At 35.4% G+C, this 21,956-nt stretch overlaps 1 protein-coding gene across 3 annotated transcripts in view; it reads right to left on the bottom strand.

Moving 5' to 3' along the window:
- The window catches only part of MYO9A (myosin IXA), a 262,019-nt gene that overhangs the window by 171,174 nt on the left and 68,889 nt on the right, over positions 1 to 21,956 (bottom strand). For all 3 annotated transcript variants that reach the window (XM_081050331.1, XM_081050332.1, XM_081050333.1), the window contains exons 5-9: positions 18,819 to 18,918; positions 18,178 to 18,234; positions 13,364 to 13,461; positions 9,896 to 10,022; positions 3,422 to 3,511 (exon numbers count right to left, since the gene is read on the bottom strand). In XM_081050331.1, the coding sequence (XP_080906457.1) occupies positions 3,422 to 3,511; positions 9,896 to 10,022; positions 13,364 to 13,461; positions 18,178 to 18,234; positions 18,819 to 18,918 (472 nt within the window). The remainder of the gene's footprint in view (positions 1 to 3,421; positions 3,512 to 9,895; positions 10,023 to 13,363; positions 13,462 to 18,177; positions 18,235 to 18,818; positions 18,919 to 21,956) is intronic.

The raw sequence follows: 21,956 nt of genomic DNA, 5'->3' as shown, positions 1-21,956 counted from the left end.
GAAAAGAAAAGGAATGTGGCCCTAGAATTCGATACTTAAAACAAGTTACCAGCAAAGTAGTAAAATATATAGAAAGAATTGCCATTCTATTTTTCCCAAGAGGGAACAAAAGGAATCAAGATAATCTGATTAAATTCAGCAAAAGTAAAACATTTTAAAACTAAATAAAAATAGTAAGACACAAAAAACAAAGAATAAGAAAACATATTGACTATCACAATAAATGTAAATGGGTTGAGTTTTTTAGTTAAAAGACAGACCTTCATATTAAATTGAAAACTAAAACCCACCTATTTATAGTTTATAGTAACTACTATTTTCATCCAATATTACAGTCAGATAGAATCTAGATTTACCAAAATATACTAATACTTATCTATACCCTAATTCCCAATATTATACTTTCGTCCTCTTTTCTCTGAAATGCAGTCCTGCCTATCACGGTTAACCTCAATAATCCCAAAAACCAATTAACATTTTTCCCACCCAGACAAGATCTCATTGAGTGTTTCCTATCTTACTGAATAGTACCAATATTCTTACAATTGTGTAAACCAGAAAATTAGGATTTATCTTTGACACTCCTTCCTCTTTGCTTCCCAGTAAGCAAATCACTGCCAGATCCTGTTGATTTTACCACCTAAATTTCTTTCTAAATGTATTTATTTCTCCCTATCCGTGTTGTCACACAACAGCCTAGCCAAATGTCCCTTCATGTCTTTCCTTAAGGAAAGAAGAGTTTGTGAAATTGTGCCTTTCTGGGACTCTGTTCCATCCTTTGTTTACACCTTATGTCTCTCTGTCTGGTGCCCAAAAGATGGTTTGCAGCCAAAGACGGGTAAGATATCTCACAGGAGATACAACCTAAGCCAGGCAGAACCAAGTGGGGACCCCAAATGAGTTGCCTTGGACAGGTATGGGAAGGGGCCTTGCCTCCCCTTCCCCCTGCTTGGGAAAGTCTATTGCTGGCTCTGGCTTTCTCCTTGCACCTGGTTCCACTTCTCTCAACAGAGTTGTTACAATGTGAAAGACTTGATCCTGAAAAGGTACATACTTTAGGTAAAAACATCCTGGGACCTTCTGCTTCCGCTGTTAACAGACAAAGGGTAATTGGAATAAACATTTTTCTGTTAGGAAGTCTGAGCCTCACAGACCGTGTAAGAAACAATGTTGCTTTCTTGTAGTTGTAGACCTCTCAATAAAAACCTCCAGCCAGCTTTATTCTGGGCTCCAGCCCTCTGAGACTGAGAGACCCCTGGCCTTCGGAGAGATTTAACTGCATTAAGTCTCTGATTGTTTCTTGCTTAAAAACTTAACCCAAACCGCCCCTTCTCGCCTCCTCACTGCCCTTGTTGTTGCGCGGGAGGCGACATATCAGTATGTTACCATTCTAGATAAAGAAGCAAACATCTTTCTACTCAAGAGTACTACAGCCTTCAAAGTCATCTTTCCACATTCACTCTTGTCCTCTGCGTTAGAATCCCAAAATGGTCCCCAATATTCCCATCTCCTGGTGTACATATTCTGTATAACATATACATAATTTAAGTATGGGCAGGACTGTAAATAAGATGGATTTCACTCCCCTGTCTTATGTTATATAACAAAAGTAAAGAGATTTTAAAGATATAATCATGGCCCAAAATCAGCTGATTTCTTTCAGTTAATCAAAAGGATATTATCCTGGGTAAAACTGACTTAATCAGAGAAAGCTCTTAAAAGGGACTGATCCTTTTCATCAGAGATTCTCCTGCTAGCCTTGAAGAAGCAAACTGCCATGCTGTGGACAGGACCACATGGCAGGAAATGGCAAGCAGACTCTAGCTGCTGAGAATGGCCCCTTACAGACAACAGGAAATTAGGGGTCTCAGTCCTACAACTGTAAGAAACTAAATCCTGTCAACAACCTGGGAACCTGGAAGAGGATGCTGCGTCTCAGATGAGATCACAGCCTTCACAAACACCTTGATTTCAGCCTGGTGAAACCTTGAGCAGAGGACCAAGCTAACCTGTGCTCAGACTGATGATCCATGGAAAACTGTCAGATAATAAATCTGTGTTGTATTAAATGTCTAAGTCTGTTACACAGCTATAGAAAACTAATATACTCTCTTCCAAATGATTCTTCACACTGTGGCCAGAGTGATCCTTTAAAAGAAAACCTAAGACACCTTTTTTGCCTAAAATATTTTAAGCAAAATGCTCTTCAGATAAAATACTAAAATCCTTAAAAACTGCTCCTCATTTTATACCTAATGCCTAGCACATTTCTGGGCACAAACTTTATCAACTATTCACTAAACAAATAAACACACTAAAATGTACACAATAAAGCAAAGGCTATAAAAATAATCTCAGCAAGTTAAAGTTAAAAATGTAAATAAAAATAAATGTTTTATAACGAAACATGTTTTATAATGTTTTATAAAAGAAAATATAAAAGCATAACATAAAAGCAAAATATAAAAGTGAACCTTTATGTAAAAGAAAGGCAAAACTCTTTAAAAGCTTGGTTTTTTTCTGTTATTTGAAAAGGAGTTCTCAAAGTTGGAAACTATAAAATGTAACATAAGATACCTGACGTAATGAAGAAATGTAGACTTGTAGGTACAGTTTGGAGGGGCCAAAAAACCTGGCAGAAATGGGTCAGTGTCTGCCCAGAAAGCATTCTCTACAGTTCAATCACTATTTCCCCACCTTCGTGTCTTCTAATCTCATATTTCTGTCCTATTTTTATAATTGTCATAGTTTGATTTCTTATCAATTTCATAAAATTACACTATAAAACAGTCAGCTTTTCAATAACTTTCCTACTCCTATACACTGTAGCGTAATAATAATAATAATAATAATAATAGTAATAATAATGGCTTACTATAGCAATAAATCTCACCTGGAAGCTTCACTGTACAGTTATTTAAAGCCATGAGACTGGGGGAAATAACCTAGATAAAAAATACAGACAAGAAAAGACAAAGACACCGATACTCCATCTTTCAAAGGTGAGGAAGAAAGAAAACGCAAACAAAAGGACTGCACAGGAGTGGCCAACAATGAAAAAGTAAGCCAGGAGAGTATAAGGTGCCAAAAATAAGAAACTGCCTCAAGAAGAAAACATCAATTAGCTCAAATACTGCTCACTTATAATTCTATCTACCATCCATTCACCCCATATGAATAATAAAAAACTTAAGAATGGTGAACAGATTAAGATCCTTGGAAAAAATGTAAGTCTATTGCTTAAAGTCACATTCATCTTTAAGTTTCCAAGTTGATGGAAAGTTCACAAATTTCAAGGGCCCAGAAAATACTTCAGTCAACACTCTGTTGTTATTTTCATTCTGTTAAGAGAAAAAACACAAACCCAAACTTCTAAAAAATGTTCAGAGTACTTTGATTTCAGAGAAAATCATACTCGTACCTCTGCCAGCTTGTATGGTAAAATGAGCTTTTCTCCCACTGTCACAGTCTTCCTCGTAACTAATGCTTCAAATAGCATCTCTTCTTTAACCTATAAAGTAGAAAAGTGAATTTAATATATAAGACTTTGACAAAGAGTTAAATTATTTATTGAAAATACAATTAATGAGAAAAAATTAATGACATTAGCAAATATACAACAGAGAAAAACAAAGACAATATACTAGAAAATTTGAATACTGTCAAAAGTGGAATGTAAGCGTCCCACTCACCCCACTTCCAAAAACAAAAGAAAGAGGTAAACGGGGTCAAATATATGGTGATGAAATTGATGGAAGGAGAACTGACTGAGTGATAAAAACACAATGCAATATATAGATGATATAGAATTGTACACTTGAAATCTATATAATTTTTTTATTATTTTTAGTTTCAGGTGTACAAAACAACACAATGATTAGACATTTACACCCCTCACAAAGTCATAACCCCAACAAGTCGACCACCACTCTGACACCATACATAGCTATTACAGTACCACTGACTATATTCCCTATGCTGTACTTTACATCTCGTGACTATATGAACATATTTAATTACAGTTGATATTCAATATTATTTTATATTAGTTTCAGGTGCACAGCACAGTAACTAGGCATTTATATAATTTATGAAATGATCCCCCCGATAAGTCTAGTACGCCTCTGACACCTTACATACCGTCTTTACAACATTATTTCTCCATACTGTATTTCACATCCCCGTGACAATTTTGTGACTACCGATTTGTACTTCCTAATCCCTTCACCTTTCTCACCCATGCCCCTGAAACCTATATAATCTTACTAACCAATATCACCCCAATAACTTTAATTTTAAAAAAAGAAAGAAAACAAGGGTAAATAAGATAGATGGGTCTTTTAAAATTAAACTTTACTTTCTGATGATAATGGGAAAAAATGTTTCATTGTGCAGAATATGGAAAGTATAGAATAGTACAAACATTTTAAGACAATCAACCATAATCATACAACCTGGAGAAAGGGACTAAAAAGTGACAACACTTCCTAAATTCCAAGAACATTATAATGGGTACTAATTTATGTTTCAGATGTTCATTTAAACAGAACACTCAAAACATTCACTGTTGCCTGAGGTAACAACAAAAATTGGAAAAATAAAATTAATCCATTATTTTTAAAACATTTGTTAAAATCTAAATCTATACTTATCATTGAATTGAATCACTTTGGGAAGGAGGAAAACTAAATCTTAACTAAAAAGTTTACATTTTAGTTAAACCAGTTACTGTGCCTACGTTTTAATTTTATCTCAACAACAGCCTTAAGGCTGCAATTATTAAAATCAATTGTTACCAATCAGAGAAGAACGTTTTTAAAAGTAATTGCTAAGAGGCAGGATACCATGACGGTCCTGTCATACCTTCTAGCTCCTCAACTTTGAAGTAGATCTTTTTTCTATTACCAAACCTATTCTTGGAACCAGGCCAAACTACGTAACACGAATTTTAAACGCTTGGGATCTAAAGTGATATTTGCTATCAAATCACATGTGCTGTTAGTTTAACTCTGACACTGGTAAGCCCAATTCTCAGGATGGGATTTCTCCTTTTTCACCAACACCTGAGTTCCTCTCGTCCCACTCTCACCAAAGAAGAAATGCTGCACTGGAACGAGAAACCTCGGTACTTGTTGACTGCCTGAACTTAAGCATAAGACCACTAGCCACAGTGCCCTGCATCACCACAATACCAAACGTTTGACTAAAATACCACCTGAAATACCTGACTGAAAGACCATCTGTTCTCTAACCCTCATGACCTTCAAAATTGTGACCTTTAGGTATCACACCCAACTTTCTGGAATTTCTTTCCAATGAGTAAGTCTAGTTCCAATTTACGGTACTCCTTTCTTCTCCTGTCCCTTCGTCAAGGCTACCTCATTCCATTCAAGTTAATAAGCAACACCCAGGCATGTACAAAATAATAAACACTACAAAGTTAGATGAAGAAAAGAGAGGCATCCCCTGCTTTCAAAGAGCACTGCCGCCTTATAATACACACAAACTAGTAGATAATTAACTCTCTGTTATAAAATAAAAATTAAATTATGCTAAGTTGAAATTGATGGAGCCAGTTTAGACCATTTACTAAGGTTAAACCCCATTAAGTGGCACTAAAAGATTTGAAAGATGAGTAATATTTTAATAGAAAAAAGCAGGCTACTCATAATAGCAAAAAACTGGAAACCACCAAGATGTCCTTCAGTAGGTGGGTGCATAAACAAACTGGTCCATCCAGACAACGGTTGACTATTACCCAGCAATAAAGAGAAATGAGCTATCAAGCCATGAAAAGACTTGAAGCTTAAATGCATATTTCTAAGTAAAAGAAGTCAGTCTGAAAGGGCTATATACTGTATGATTCCAATTATGTTACTTTCTGGAAAAGGCAGAACCTACAGAGTTAGTACTAACCTACAGAGTTAGTACTAACCTACAGAGTTAGTACTAACCTACAGAGTTAGTACTAACCTACAGAGTTAGTAAAAAGATGAGTGGTTGCCAGGCACATGGAGGGAGAGGCTGAACAAGTAAAGGGGATTTTTAGGGCAGTGAAACTATTCAGCATGGTACTGTAACAAAGGATACATGACATCATGCCTATGTCAGAGTCCATACAGGACAAATAGTAAATATTAATGCATACAAGGTTTCTGAAAATTATTTAAGACGTTGGAGGATCCCAGGAAAGAATGTACACCATGACAAGAGAAATCTACTTTGTAGAACAAACATATGAAACCACCTCAATGAAGAGAGTGAGAGGAAAAGGTACTGACCTAACTGATTCTAGAAACGAAGAAGTCTGCAAAACTAAAGGCAAAAGTGGGAGAAGATATTTGCCAATGATACATCTGATAAGGGATTAATATCCAAAATTTATAAAAAAATTCATACAACTCAAAACCAAAAAACCAAACAACCCTATTAAAAAATGGGTAATAAAAAAAACTTGTAACCCCAATAAATTTAATAAAAATAAAAATAAAAAAAGGGCAGAGGGACCTGAATAGACATTTCTCTAAAGACGACATACAGATGACCAACAGACATATGAAAAGATACTCAATGTCACTAATCATTAGAAATGCAAATAAAAACCACAATGAGATACCACCTCACTCTTGTCACAATGGCTATCATCAATAAATCAACAAACAACAAGTGTTGGCGAGGATGTGGAGAAAAGGGAACCCTTGTGCACTGTTGGTGGGATTGCAAATTTGTGCAGCCACTATGAAAAACAGTATGGAAGTACCTCAAAAAATTGAAAATGGAACTATCTTATGTCCCAGCAATTCCACTCCTGGGTATCTATCCAAAGAAACCCAAAACACTAATTCGAAAAAACATATGCACCCCTATGTTTATTGCAGCACTATTCACAATAGCCAAGATATGGAAACAACTGAAATGCCCACCAACAGACTTGATTAAATAAAGATAATGTGGTACATTTATACAATGGAGTATTACTCAGCCATGAAAAAAAATGAAATCTTTCCATTTGCAACAACATGGATGGACCTTGAGAACATTATGCTATGTAAAATTAAGTCATACTGAAAAAGACAAGTACCATATGACCTCACTTATATGTGGAATCTAAAGAACAGAATAAATGAGCAAACAAAACAGAAATAGACTCAGAGATATAGGAAAAAAAAAACATTGGTTGCTAGATGGGAGGGAGAAGGGGATGGGGGATAAGGTGAAGGGATTAGAAAGAGCAAATCAGTAGATACAATATAGTCATGGGGATATGAAATACAATATGGGGAATATAATCAACAATGTTATAAAGATTATGTAAGGTGCCAGATGGGCAATGGACTTTTCAGGGGGATCACTTCATAGACTGTATAAGATGCATGACCAATGCACTGTACACCTGAAGCTGAAGTAGAATAATATTGTATGTCAACTATAATTAAATATATAAGAGGTCTGTCAATTAAGTTCGAGAACTTGCCACCATGCACTTACATTGGCAGCACTGTACAAAGAGCTCAGTAAGGTTTCATGACCTCGGTATATCACTGTCTCACAGCTATATTCGTGTTGATGTGTGGCGGTGTCTTGCTGAGTGGCATTCATTACTGTTGTTGCATGTTTTTGTGTGCTGTCGCGTGAATGTCTGAGCCTGAATTAGAACAACAAACAAACATTTAATTTCTTGTTAAACTTGGCAAAAGTGAAAGTGAAATCAGGAACGTGTTAGTCCAAGTTTATGGGGATAATGCCATGAAGAAAATGGCAGTGTACAAATGGATTAAACGTTTTTCTGAGGGGCGAGAACGTGTCACTGATGAAGAGAGGTCAGGGAGGCCAGTAACAAGCAGAACTGATGAAAACATTGCAAAAGTTCATCGAATTGTGCGTCAAACTTGTCAGCTGACTGTGAGAAGCATAGCAGACCAAGCAAACATTGATAAAGAAACAGTTGGGCTGGCCCAGTGGCTCAGGTGTTTGGAGCGCCATGCTCCTAATGCCAGGTCGCTGGTTCGATTCCCACATGGGCCAGTGAGCTGCGCCCACTACAGCTAAGATTGTGAACAACAGTTCTCCCTGGAGCTGGGATGCCTTGCGTAGCCAGAGGTCGGCATGTGCTGCCACGGGCTACTGCGTGCTGCCATAAGTGGGCAGCAGCCAGCATGAGTGGCCAGCAGCCGGCGAGAGCTGCGGTGAGTTGCTGTGAGCGGCTGACCGATGAGACGACCAGCGACCAACTACTTCGGGGATGGGGGGGGGGGGGGTCCACAAGGAGCATAATACTAGCATGGGCCAGGAAGCTGTGTCCTACACAACTAGACTGGGAAACAACGGCTTGAACTGGAGGGGACAGGGTAGGCGGAAGAAAGTGGAGGGAAAAAAAGAGTTAGGAAAATCTTGGCATGAGTAAGGTGTGAGCAAAAATGGTCCCAAAAGAGCTCACCGATAAACAAAAGCAAAGGCAATTTTTAGCCAATAAACAAATACCTGTATTGGAACACCCTCCCTACTCACCTGATCTGGCCACGAATTACTTCTTTCTTTATGAGAAGATAAAAGAAATATAGAAAGGAAGATATTTTGATGACATTCAGGACAGCAAGGGTAATACGACAGCTCTGATGGCCATTCCAGAAAAAGTTCCAAAACTGCTTTGAAGGGTGGACTAGGTGCTGGCATCAGTGTATAGCTTCCCAAGAGGAGTACTTCGAAGATGACCGTAGTGATATTCAGCAGTAAGATATACAGCACTTTTTCTAGGATGAGTTCGCAAACTTAACTATCTGACCTCGTATCTGTGTGTGTGTGTGTGTGTAGTCACAGGATGTGGAGTATAACATAAGGAAGATAGTCAATGGTACTGTAACAGCTATATGTCAGAGGACTAGTAGCTTGGGGTGGAGGGTTATCACTTTGTGAGGGGTCTAAATGTCTAACTATTACATTGCTTTGTACCCCTGAAACTAATTTTAAAAAATGAACCATTAAAAAACAAAAACTAAAACTAAAGGCAAAAGGAACTACACATAAATACTCTCCTATAGTTGATAAAGTCATTTCCCACGGGGGTATGGGTTAACAATTCTAATACCGCTAAACACGTATACTAGAATTGAATAATTAAGTAAATGAATGGAAGCTGATGGGAAGAGAGCTTCCTAACTGTTAAGAGTGGGAGTTTATAGATAAGTAGGGGGAGAAGGCTAGAATGACACGTGATAACAAATTAGAAACATCAGCATGACCCCATATCATTATATATAGATGGTACACAAAAATTTCTGTAGATATATGAATATACCCAGGCTAGTCTACACACATGTATTTCTTTACTCTGTCAAAGAAGAGAGCCTATAAAAAAATAGTACCCCTGTTAAAATGAATCTGGCCAAGATGAGAAGTTAGCTGAGAAAACATGGGAAATCATCACTCCAGAAAGAAAAGAATAAGGTAATAAAGACTTTGATATGGAAAGAAGCATGGTAGGAGATAACCTCTGGTTCCTATTTAGCTATGAAGAAAAATGATTCCTTTTCTCCTCATCCATCCAGTTATCCAATCTTCAAATAAAATATCTAACCAAAATCTTAGTATGAGAAGAAATCTCAAATATAGAAGAAGAAAAACATGCATAGGCATAGAATATTATATAGTCTAGAGGGAAATATTCATCCTCTCCAGCAAATTGAGGGATTATGGATATCTGGGGCAAGGGAAGGCAGGAAAGGAAACCCAAATCTTCTAAAGATTGTGGCACACTCAAAAAGCAAAAATTCATCTTTCAGAGAAACACTATTAATAAAAATCATTAACCCATTTACCCCTACAAAATGGTTACACAAAATAAAAACTGAGAAGTTACCCAGTATTTGAAATGACAAATGAGACTGTAATCACTCACTTCTAATAATTCTGAGACAACAGGCAGAACTTCAGGATTACAAATGTCTATGGAGTCATCCCGGTATGTCTTCTTTTTATAACAGATATTACCCAAATGTAGTATTGCTGAGAGAAGGGAGAAAATCCTGCAAAAATAAAACCACAAATTATAGCTTGCTTGTGTGCATTCTCTGAAGCTTACTTCATCCAAAAAATTCTAATCAAGCCAATGAACCAGTACAAATATGAAGTCTTTAGTCTTTAGAAAGTAAGAAATATGAGAATCACTAAAATGTATTAAGTGCTTACTGTGTTAGACATTGTGCAAAGTGCTTTATACAACCTTAATTTCAGTACTGTACCATTTGTCAGATGCAGTTATCTCAACAAGACTACTTGCTGGTGTCTGAATCTTGTACCACTTGCCAGATAAAGTTATTTGAAAGGGACTTCTTGCTATTGTGTGTAGTAGTTTCTGTACACCAGTTGTCTGTAGACTCTGCTGTAGTGTTTCTGAAGTCCTTGCCTTTCAAAATGCTTTTCATCCTAAATGGAATGCCCTTTCCCCACACTGACCATTTCAGAGCTACTGAATCAGAATCTTCAAAGGAAAGGCGTTGGAATTGTATTTTTTAACCAAGCCTAGGTGATTTTTTATTAGTAGCTAAATTTAAGAAGTGCTTTCCCACATCGTATTATGGCACCCTTGAGAAATGTTTCTTAAAAAAACCTTTGAGAAATGTTTTTTAAAAACAGTCTGAGGCCATTGGGGTATATTATCTAATATCAGGCCCCGACTGAAACATCTTCACCTGGACCTTCTGTTTTGTCCTTCCCTCCCATCTCAGAGGAACACATGTCACTCTTCTAGTCAACACTACTCCTTCCACGTGTGCTCTCCATCCCATGAACTCCAGTTTACTCAGGAACATTATTACACCTCTTTCCTGTCTCTCACCTGAACCTACGAGAACTTTCTATCAAAACAATCTCATGTTCGCTTGTCTCTTACTTTAAAAAATCCATCCTACATCCCACATCTTCCACTTCCCTTCACAAAAAAGCTTACTGAAATGTTAACTTATACTCCTTGTCTTCACTTTGTCATTCCGTATTTACTACCACATTCCGGCATCTGCCCCCCACTAAAATATCTCATAGAGGTTACCAAGGACCTCCATGTAACTAAGAAGTGTGTATTATGTCCTATAGTTACCTGACATCTCAACGGCATTTAACACAACTGAACACTCCATCTAAAAGCGATTCCTGGAAATTCCTGTATACACACATCTTTGTGCCTTGTCCAGTTATTTCCTTAGGATGAATGTGTCCTATTAATGGTTAGGAAATTTTAACTACGTATTTTCCTAAAATTAGGAAATATTCTAAATTAAAAAAAAAGATTTACTTTAGGGACCTTACTTTCACAGGTCCTGAATTTTAGTTATCTGTAAAATTAAGCCTATCAATTAGAACACAGGCTTAATTTCACAGATAACTAAAATTCTTTAAAAGTTTGAATCATTAACATGAATCTAAATACAAGTCAATTATAAAGGAAAAAATCATAAAAGTATTCTGCATTAAAGAGGAAAGTCAGTATCAACTGAAATATTATAAATGCTAATGGAAGCCAAAAACCATAAAAACACAAGTTCCTGAACCATTTTTTAAAACCTGTTTTTAGCAGTAGTTTATATGGTTGCTAATTGCACTGTTTCAGAATTTTGGGTTCAAAAATCAGCACATTAATGTTTTCTCATACATAAATATGTGATGCACAGTCTCCAACAGTAAGAAATATCATGTAAACAATATACTATACATAATTCAATATAAAAAAGATTCATAACTATGAACAAGAACCCTTGTTCTCAAAAGGCTTATAATCTTGCATTAGAAGGTAACAACAAATTACTACAGGACAGGATATCTTAAAATACAAAAGGTGGAAACAATGCACAGTTAAGGAAAATATCATTAAAAAGGTAGTACTCTAAAGCACACAAGTTTCAATTCACATGCCAAATTTCTGGCTGCCTGCAAGGTGGTGTTTAGAGGGATTCTGGGGTAGATCTGAGCGCTGTAGTGCTGATTTATGAGCAGAGTCAATCACGATCACAGGAGAGGGTCACTGCAGTACACATGATACCCAAAAAACCGAAAGTATTTGAATGAGTGACAAAGACATGAACATCATTCCTTCATGGAATGGAGAAAACATTAAATATTCAGACTACAACATGATGTTTTAGACAACACCATCAGTCTAGTTAAAATGCAAAACTTGTGTTAGAGAATACCTGAAGATAATTAAGTGACAGAGAAGGGTCAAACTGAATGTCAGGCTACTAGGAATGTAGTATTTCCAGTGGTTACCAATATGGGATACGGCCATATCACCAAGTATAAAAGTCATCCCTTGGTGTGTGTTTCCAACTTATGTTATCTATCTTACATTATCTTTAAAAAATGAAATTGTTTCACTATTATTTAATATATAGATGGACACTTTAGTCCACACATCAGTCAGGTGTCACGTGAGATAAATGTAGTATACTGAGAGAAGAATGTAAGTAATGCAGCATGGAGGAATTGATAGCATACTCTCATTTATTTAGTAACTTTCAAATGAATTGCAGCTTATGTCACCAATTAAATGGGTTTGCATATTTATATATTACATTATTTGGTTTTAACTTTCTTTAAAAAGATTCTGGTAAATAATCTGCTAATTGAAGATTCATTCCAATAATGTAATTACAAGCAAACAAGAAAATGACAGAGCTGGTATTTTTCAACTCCTCCTATGAGATTAATAAAAGTTGACAATATAATCAGATCTGACATATTTTTTAACACTAATTCCCTCCTCAAAAGAATAGTTATGTTACTATATTTTTCTGGTGAGAGTTAAGGTTGTCTTTAACTTTTAAACAGGTTATTTTATTTTAAATATAACTTACTTCATCTTTTACTCAACCTTTTCACATTTCTATTTTGTTTATATTTAGTAAAACGAGCAAAATATGTTACAATAATAGACATAAATTTACAGAGGAAAATTATGTTTTACCTATAGGTATGCATACCTTAATAAGATTAGAGATCAATAATATAGAAAACAAGACACTATAAAAATAGTGTTATAAAGTACCAGTTTTTAAGTAAGGTTCATGAAGCAGCTTCAGGTACCATGAACTCTTAGAATTATATGCAAATGTTTATGGGTGTGTATTTTACAGGACAACAGCTCCAGCTTTCAACTGATTCTCAAAAAAATCTCAAAGAATACATGACAAAAAAAGCAATTAAAAATAAGTCTTTTAGAAATATTAATTTTCTAAGCAACACCTAAGATGGAAGAGGCACTAGATCAGGAATATAATAAAACTGTTACAGAGACCAAGGAAGAGGAATTTCTGAAACACAAATCATAATTTGTTTTCTACTGAGGGTATACGGATACAATAAATAAACTCACTGTCTTCGTGTCTTGGGAAGAAATCCTACCATTTCCATGGCCAGTTGTAAGCGTTCAAAGTCATGCCTCAAATCTTCCCCCTCCACTGTGAAGCAATCCTGCTTATATATGAAAAAAAAAAGGGAAATAAAGATTACCTATTGGAAACTAACATAAACCACTCAGAAACATAGTAATTTTAGATGAGTATACCTATGTATAAACAAATTAGAGCTGATGAAATATTTAGACACAGTCAAATTCATTAGACCTTTTATCTTACTATAGGTATGCAAACTAAACACGTATTTACCAAAATACCAGTAAGTTACCTTTTCTCCCTTTCACAATCACCAAGGTAAGAGTCTCCAAAGTAACGTATTATACAAATTTTAATTTTGAGAGGTTTTAAAGAGTTTTGGAGACCCAAAGCACTCAAGAGCTAAATTGCACAAATATTATTTATTCAACAAATATATTTAGTAAATGCCTACGCATATTCAAGTCACTGAACTAGGTCCTAGGACACGAAAATAAATTTTAGAAGAAGCAGTAACTTAGTTGAGAAGTGAAGCCTAGATTTACATGATATAAAGGTATTTGTTATACAGATGTTAGATATAAATAGCTCCTAATGAAATAATATAAACAACATGTAATCAATCAGCAAAGAAACAAGTATATGTTAAAGCACAAAAACCTGCAAAGAATACACATCATATGAACCAGTATAAACAGTTGTGGACTACCAGATTAAAAAATATTACTTTTTTAGAGTAACCCTTCTTTTTCAGTTCCCAAAAAAGTGAAACATTAATACTGTACCCATAAGTCTTTAAATCCCTTTACTTATGTTCTCACAATCCATTACTTACATTTTCAAAAACCTCCTCACACATATTTATGCCTATCCTTTTTGTTCATGCCTATCCTCCTATGTAATGCTTTATCAAGTACTCAATAAATGCGTGAACTGATCTGTTGTATTCACTGCAGATCTCCAACATCGAGTCAGTGACAAGAAGTAGGTAATTATTGAAGTAAATATATAATCATTGAATTACTAAGTATTAAACTGAATGAAACACTATTTTTTGAGAAATAAATGTTCACTTATTTTTTAAAAAGTATTTATCAAGCATCTACCATGTACAACCTGCTTCACTGTTAGAATAAGTTAATGAATATATCTGTATAGCTTAAAATTAAATAGTAAGGTTTAGAATGCTGTTATAAAAATATGTTTATTCTCTATATGGAAAGCCATATGCATAGTTTAACTCTAAATTCACTTCAAGAAGAATTCCTTCTGAGAACCCATGCATTTAATTGTCTGCCTATAAAAATTTGGTAAGCAATTTTAAGACACATTGCTACAACCATGACAATGTCCTACTCACTAAAAATTTTAACATATTTTTTACCGATAGTTAAGCATTTTAAAATGCTCTTGCTTCTCTTCCCCCCAAACCACAGCTCATTCATTTTATGAATTAGTAAACATTTTTCTACAACAAATAGGTGGGGAGGGAGAAAAGCTATGCTTCCACTATGTAAACTGAATGATATAGCAATGATTCTCATAACTGATAGTGTTACCTGCTCCCCCAATGAATATAACAATGTATACATAATATTGAGAAAGTAAACTGGTAAGTTTCAAAGAAGAAGGCAAGACAATAATCCACAACTGTTACAACCTGTTCCACTGAAAAAAGATAGCTGAGTCCTCTTGTCCAACTCAGCTCAAGCTCTGGCCTTACTAGATAACATGCCACTGCATACTCTCCACAAGCACACCAAACTGTTCTCTCATGCCATCAGCCTTTTTTCCCTTTGTATGGGATGATGAGAAGCCTCTCTCATTTACAAGTGCCCATAAGGCTGGCATGCAGTAGGCATTTAATGTGGATATGAAGGAGAGAAAGTAAAGGGTATAATCAAATTAGACTTTTTTTTCCTATGTTGTCTCTATTTTTTAGAATAGTGTTTGGAAAATCACACTTGTTATAACTACCAGTTGATAGTACAGGACATAAATCACAGCAATTGAGAGCTAGTAAAGATACTGGGGATCATTTAAGAGAAGAATATAAATGTGAATATATAATAAATGAAATAACCTGACTAGAATCCCAGTTACACTAACTTGTTTCACCACCATAGGGGAAGTCATTTAAATTCTGAGCCACTGCTGTTTTTCATGTGAAAGGTAATCATACTAACTCCAACCAGGAGGTTTTATAAGGATCAAATATAATATGGATATTAAAAGTGGTTTTTAAATGGAAAAAAAAACACGGGGAAAAAATTGTGCAGCAAGACCTTATACTGGACGTGCACCAAGTGAACAGTAATGCCAGAAAGGCAATATTTGAGAGAGTGACCACAAACTTATATACTATCAGGAAGGGAATGGCAGCACAGTCTTTACGCTGTAGAAATACTTCAAATAGAGAGACCTGGAAACACTCCAGACTCAGGTGATCCTTCCCATGTTGTGTCAGGACCCACCTGCACTGCAGCAAGTCTACACCATGGGAAATAGGCTGCCAGGTAGGTATTAGAGACGTTTGGGCTCCTGTAAAGATAGTAATGACCAAGGTGTGAGCTTGGTCTCAACAAGATAGTAAATTCTAATCCCTCTGCAGCATGGTGGACATGACAGAACCCTGGGAGTTACTATGACAATTCTCATTAAAACTCTGCCTGATAATTGGACCCTAAAATCATTCAAAAAATTCACAAAAATTAGGTGAGACTAGCCCTTTATATTGAAGTTACTCAACACCAGCTTGAAGGTAGAACTATTAGAATAGGTTATTACCATTTAAAGAAGGAAATTAGCATTTACTAAATATCTTCCACATATGGGAGTTACTATGAGAGTCACTTAACATATGTAATCTCAGTAACTGCTCGAAACACAAGGAGATAATTATAGGCATATACACATAATTGTATGACTATTTGTAAGGGAGAAAACAGACTTGGAGGGTAAAAAAGCGCACCTAAATGACAGGGGTAGCCAAACCAAAATCTACCCAGTTCTAAATCCTCTGCTCTGTCCCATGCAACACTAGTTGCTTGAGCTTATTTAATAGGATAATCCTTAAAAGGAATCAAATCACCATACATTGGCAACACAAGGTCCCCTGCTAAAAGCAATTTTCTCACTATAGTCCCCCTTGGAGTCATTTATACAATCCCATAAAATGTATAAGTAATATAACACCAGTGGCAGGACAGTCCTTAACAATCCTCTCTTCCTATAATGCTAGTCACATAAGTTCTAATAACTCAGAGGGAAATAAAGTTTAGTTCGTCCCAAAATACACTATGAGAAGGAGCTAAGAGGAAAGAACACATCAAAAGATCCTCAGATTGCATGCTTGCATTAATTGTGAGAATAAGCAACAGAAATTAATCAGAGTTCAAATTATAATAGCTTTGAAAACACAATAGGCAGGAGGGTAGTGAGGAAAGTGATCTTAAGAGAGTAGGAGAGTATGGCTACAAAGTGTTTCTAAAAGGAAAAGGTGGATAATAACAGTTCCAATGATGGCAGCAATGATGGAAACATTCACTGTGCACTTACTAAGTATTAAGCACTCCATCAAGCTGTTTAGAGGCACTGTCTAATTTAATACTCACAGAAGTTCAGATAAAGACCATTATCTGTACAGGCAATCAAGCTTCATATTAGCCATGAGTTTCCAGGTCTCCTACCTATTTCCTAGTGAGGCATAGTCACTTAGTATACTAAGTAAAACATGGATGCCTATCAAGAGTGGCGAAACAGCATAAAATTTTTTACCAAAATTTATCAGAATCTATTAATTTAAATGTCTAAAATTTATTTTCCAATGTGTTAAACCTGAAACCATAAATTACTTGATTTATTATGAAATGGTAATGCAATTAAACTTTGTCCAAAGGAAAAAATTAATGTCCATTAATTTTCAACTCTGAAATAAACTAGTTTTGTAATTAGTGGAGTTTGTAATTACATGCAGTTAAGAATTAAAGTCATGGTTTTTTAAAACAAGGACTAAGATGCTATGTTTCCAGAATGACTAGTTAATAAATTAGTTCATTAGTTAATAGATACAGATGAGCATTTGTTTACAGCCATTTACATCTGACCTAACTATAAACTGAAGAGAAGGAAAAAAGATTTTTTTGTGCTCTTTTTACGACAATATACTTGTCCTTATAAAATATAATAAATAAAGCTAAATTTACCTAGTAATTTTATATCACATTATATTCGCATATGCCCTTAAATCACTCAATTTAAAATGTAAAGTAATCTTATTTATACGAATTTCAATTCTTAATTTTTGGAAAATTACATAAAGGCTGTAACCTCTCATGCTACTATAAAATTCAAAGAAAAACTATATATGTATTCATTATATAAAAGACTGTTAACTGACACATAAAACAGGAAGGACGTAACTTTTAAAAATAAGGAATGAATAGTAATGAAACCACTAAAAACTAATTGAAAAAAGTAAATGTCAAGAAAAAAAACCTGTAGTTCATAAAGATTCACATCAATGCTGAAATCAGGAATGCAATCAATTTATTATTTATCAAATACTGAATATAGACTAAATGTTAGCAGAAAAAAATCCAAAAAATGGAAATTGACTGGTTTTCAATCAACAAACCATACACATACAAATCAATTGAAAGAAATTAAACACTGATTTATCTTCTTTCCTAGATTGTACGTCAGCTGATTTTCTTTCTAAGTCACAAGATAGATGCAAATGAGCAAAGTGAGGGGTCCTTTAGCAGGAACAGAGTGTTTAGGTACTTGTACTGACCGGCTCAGAGTCATAGCAATAATCATCCCAGCTCTGTCTGAGGGGTTTCTTTGTTATCTGAAAGTAAGGCAGATTAGTTAGGTAGAAGTAATGGTTATTATACTTTGCTAATTGTCTCTTAGATACAGTGTTCAGGTATCACTTTGATGAAGTTCATATTGAGTGTTTAATAGAATCAATCACTAAATTATAAAAATAATCATACTAAGTCAGTATCAGTTATCATGCAAAGAGGTATATGTATTAGACTTTGAAATATGCAAATAAGGTTTCGAGTAATGCCTTGCAAAGGACAAGCATTAAACATTAGTAAAATTTAACATGCGTGGTCTGTAAAAGGTAAATCACTCTGAAAAGAGTAAAGCACTTTTCTAATGTAGAGACACCTATAAACATTTTATTACTCTCTTAAAGAGTCTCACAAAAATCAAAAGGCATACATATAATCTTTTCAAACTCATGAGAGTAAAAATTTTTCACTTTGAGAACTGTATCACACAAATTTTTAGATTGCATGTAAGAAAATGCTAGCTAATATCCACTGCCAGATATGGGTAAAAAAGTACTAGAAAAAAAACTTTCCTCAAGAGCTAAAGTTTAATAATGGCCTACATTTTAAAATGCTTTCTATGAACTCTTACCTGATTGAGATAATGATATTCTTCTGGTTGTTTAAGATGGAATGCTAATCTCTCTTCTTCACTTGCTCCTGCCAGGAGGTAATAGAATACGTGATAGTTCCTGTTGGCAACAAAGAAGTATGGCTTTATAATGAACATGATCTATGCTGATCATTTAACGGGGGGGGGGGGGGGGAACATTAATTTTTAGTAAAATATTTTAGCTTTGCTACATTTTTTTAATACAAAGGTGATAAATTCAATATTTAAGTACTGTAAAATAATGCTTTGGATACCAAATTAAAAAGAGGGGTGAAGGTGGCAATAAGGTAAACTTACGACCTCTGAAAATTCCTTCCTCCAAAACCAGTTAGAAAACAAGTAAATTTGTTGACATCAACTTTTTAGAACTCTGGAAATTAACCAAAAGCTTACAACAATCCAGAGATATTTACATAAGAAAAATGGCTAATTTCTCAGTAAAAACAGTAAGCTTTGTGGCCTTTTAACTTGTCCTATTCCATCTCCTGCTCTCCAGATCCATGGTAGCCTTCAAAACCAACAGCTTACAGTCATGGTGAACACCAGAAGCCTGACAATCTCCAAAAGAGGGCAGAACAGGGTTGGAGCTCATTCAGAGGCTCGCTCCCTGAAAAATATCACCATTTGAACTGTCTCGTGGTTCCCTGGAAGAACTGTCTTTATTCAAAACTGTCTTTATTTGACCTGACCCAAAATTACCCCAGTATGAAACTCTTTTCCCTAGGGCATTTGTAGAAAACAATTACGGGCAATTTTTTTTTGTGGAGTTTGTTTGAAGCAGTGGGTAAATGCTGAGGCAAGCTATAGGCTAACCAAAAACATAAAGGAAAAAGCTGGGAGATGAGATCACATGGGCTTTGAAAAGCTCCAATAGTATTCCTGGGAATCCGGATGGCCATGTGCATGCATGAGGCTGTACACGTGCCCAGGGCTGCTTCCCAACTCAGCAAAGACCAGAGGGAGCAAGCTCTCACTTCTGGCTAACCATGAAGGTCTGCACAAGCAGAAAGTAAAGCCTAAGGCAGAACTATCAAATGCCTACCTGAGTGGGAAAGGCATGGCCCAATACACACATAGAGCCCTGAGTCAAAGATGAGGACACTTTCCAAACATTTAAGGAAATCCCTGTTTAATCATTAGCTAACCAAGTAGATATACTTCAATGGCCATACTCGAAAAATACAGACCTCATGTAGTTATTTCAGAAGAGTCAAGAAAAGTACAGCAGGAACAAAAATGACCCCCACAAATCCTGAGAGGGGGAGAATCTCATCTCCAGAACTGCCCACATGATTACTTAGAATGTCCAATTTTCAACAAAAACTTATGAGATAGGCAGAGAAACAAGTAAGTATAACACACACAAAGGGGGGAAAAAACACTCCATAGTAACTGTCCTTCAGGAAGCCCAGACATTACTTACTAGACAAGACTTTTCATCAATTGTTTTCAATATATCCAAAGAACATATTTAAAGGACTAAAGGGAAATATCAAATAATGTCTCATCAAATAGATTATCAATAAATACATAGAACTTAACAAAAAAGTCAAAAAGGAAATTTAAAGTTGAAAAATATATAGTCATAAAATGAAAATCTGGAGGAGCTCAACATCAGATCTGAACAGACAAAAGAAGGAATCAGTGAACATGAAGCTAGGTCAATTGAGACTAGTCTGAGGAACAAAAAGAAAAATGAATAGAGTATCAGAGATTTGTGGGACACCATTATGTAGACACCAACACACACTTAATGTGGGACACCAACTTATGCACAAGGGGAACCCCAAAAAGAGAGGAAAGAAAAGGGCAAATATTAGAAAAAACAATGACCAAAAACTCCCCAAATATGGTAAGTAACATTAATCAGCACATCCTAGAAAAATCACCAAATTCTAGGGAAGAAAATCCAAACAGATAAAAACCTAGACAAATCAAGACTATAGGAAAACAATGAAAAAATGTCTAAACAACATAAGAGAAATGCTTCAAGGAATCCTAATATAATATTACCAACTAATTTCTCATCAAGAACCATGACAGAAAGATAACGAGTTCAAAGCACTGAGAGGAAAAAACTAATGATCAATAATTACACAGCCAGCAAAACTATCCTTTAAAAATAGGAGAAATTAGGGTATAGCCAGATAAAGAAAACCAAAGAGACTTCATAGCTAGCAGATAATCCCTACAAGAAATACTAAAAGGGAGTTTTTCTCACTGAGACTAGATAAGATTCAATTAAACAAGAAAGAATAAACAGCACTAGTAAAGTTAACTACATAGGTAAATATAAAAAAAGTATAAATTTAGTTTTCGTTTGTAACATTTTTTTCCTCAAAAATCTTAAGGACATCTGCAAAACGCAATAATTATAAATCTGCATTGATGGACCTACTATTATAAAAATGTAATTTGTATGACAACAGCACAAAGAAAGGGGAAAGGAATAGAACTACAGAGCAGCAAAATTATTTGTATACTATGAAAAATTAAGTTGTTATAAATCTAAGCCAGGTTGTTACAAAGTTAACTGTAATTGCCAGGGCAACCACTAAGAAAATAAGTCAAGAAATATACCGCTGAACCTTGAACAACACATGCGAGTTAGAAGCACCAACCCACTGTGCAGTCAAAAATCCACATTTAACTTTCGACTCCTCAAAAACTTAACTACTGATAGCCGACTGTTGACTGGAAGACTTACCGATACATACAAAGTCAATTAACACGTATTTTGTACGTTATATGTATTATGAGGTTGGACAATTAAGTGCGCAAACTCATCCTAGAAAAAGTGCTCCATACCTCATTGCTGACTATCACTATGGTCACCTTTGAAGTACTCCCCTTGGGAAGCTATACACCGATGCCAGCGCCTAGTCCACCTTTCAAAGCAATTTTGGAACTCTTTTTCTGCAATGGCCATCAGAGCTGTTGTCATATTACCCTTGACATCCTGAATGTCATCAAAGTGTCTTCCTTTCAATATTTCCTTTATCTTCAGGTAAAAAAAAGAAGCCGTTGGAGGCCAGATCAGGTGAGTAGGGAGGGTGCTCCAATACTGTTATTTGTTTCCTGGCTGAAAATTCCCTGTGAGCTGGTGAATTGTCATTA

Source organism: Rhinolophus hipposideros (genome assembly GCF_964194185.1).
Source record: "Rhinolophus hipposideros genome assembly, chromosome: 5".
Classification (NCBI taxonomy): Eukaryota; Metazoa; Chordata; class Mammalia; order Chiroptera; family Rhinolophidae; genus Rhinolophus; species Rhinolophus hipposideros.
The sequence above is the reverse complement of the archived record's forward strand: the minus strand, read 5'-3'. Positions and strand labels throughout refer to the sequence as shown.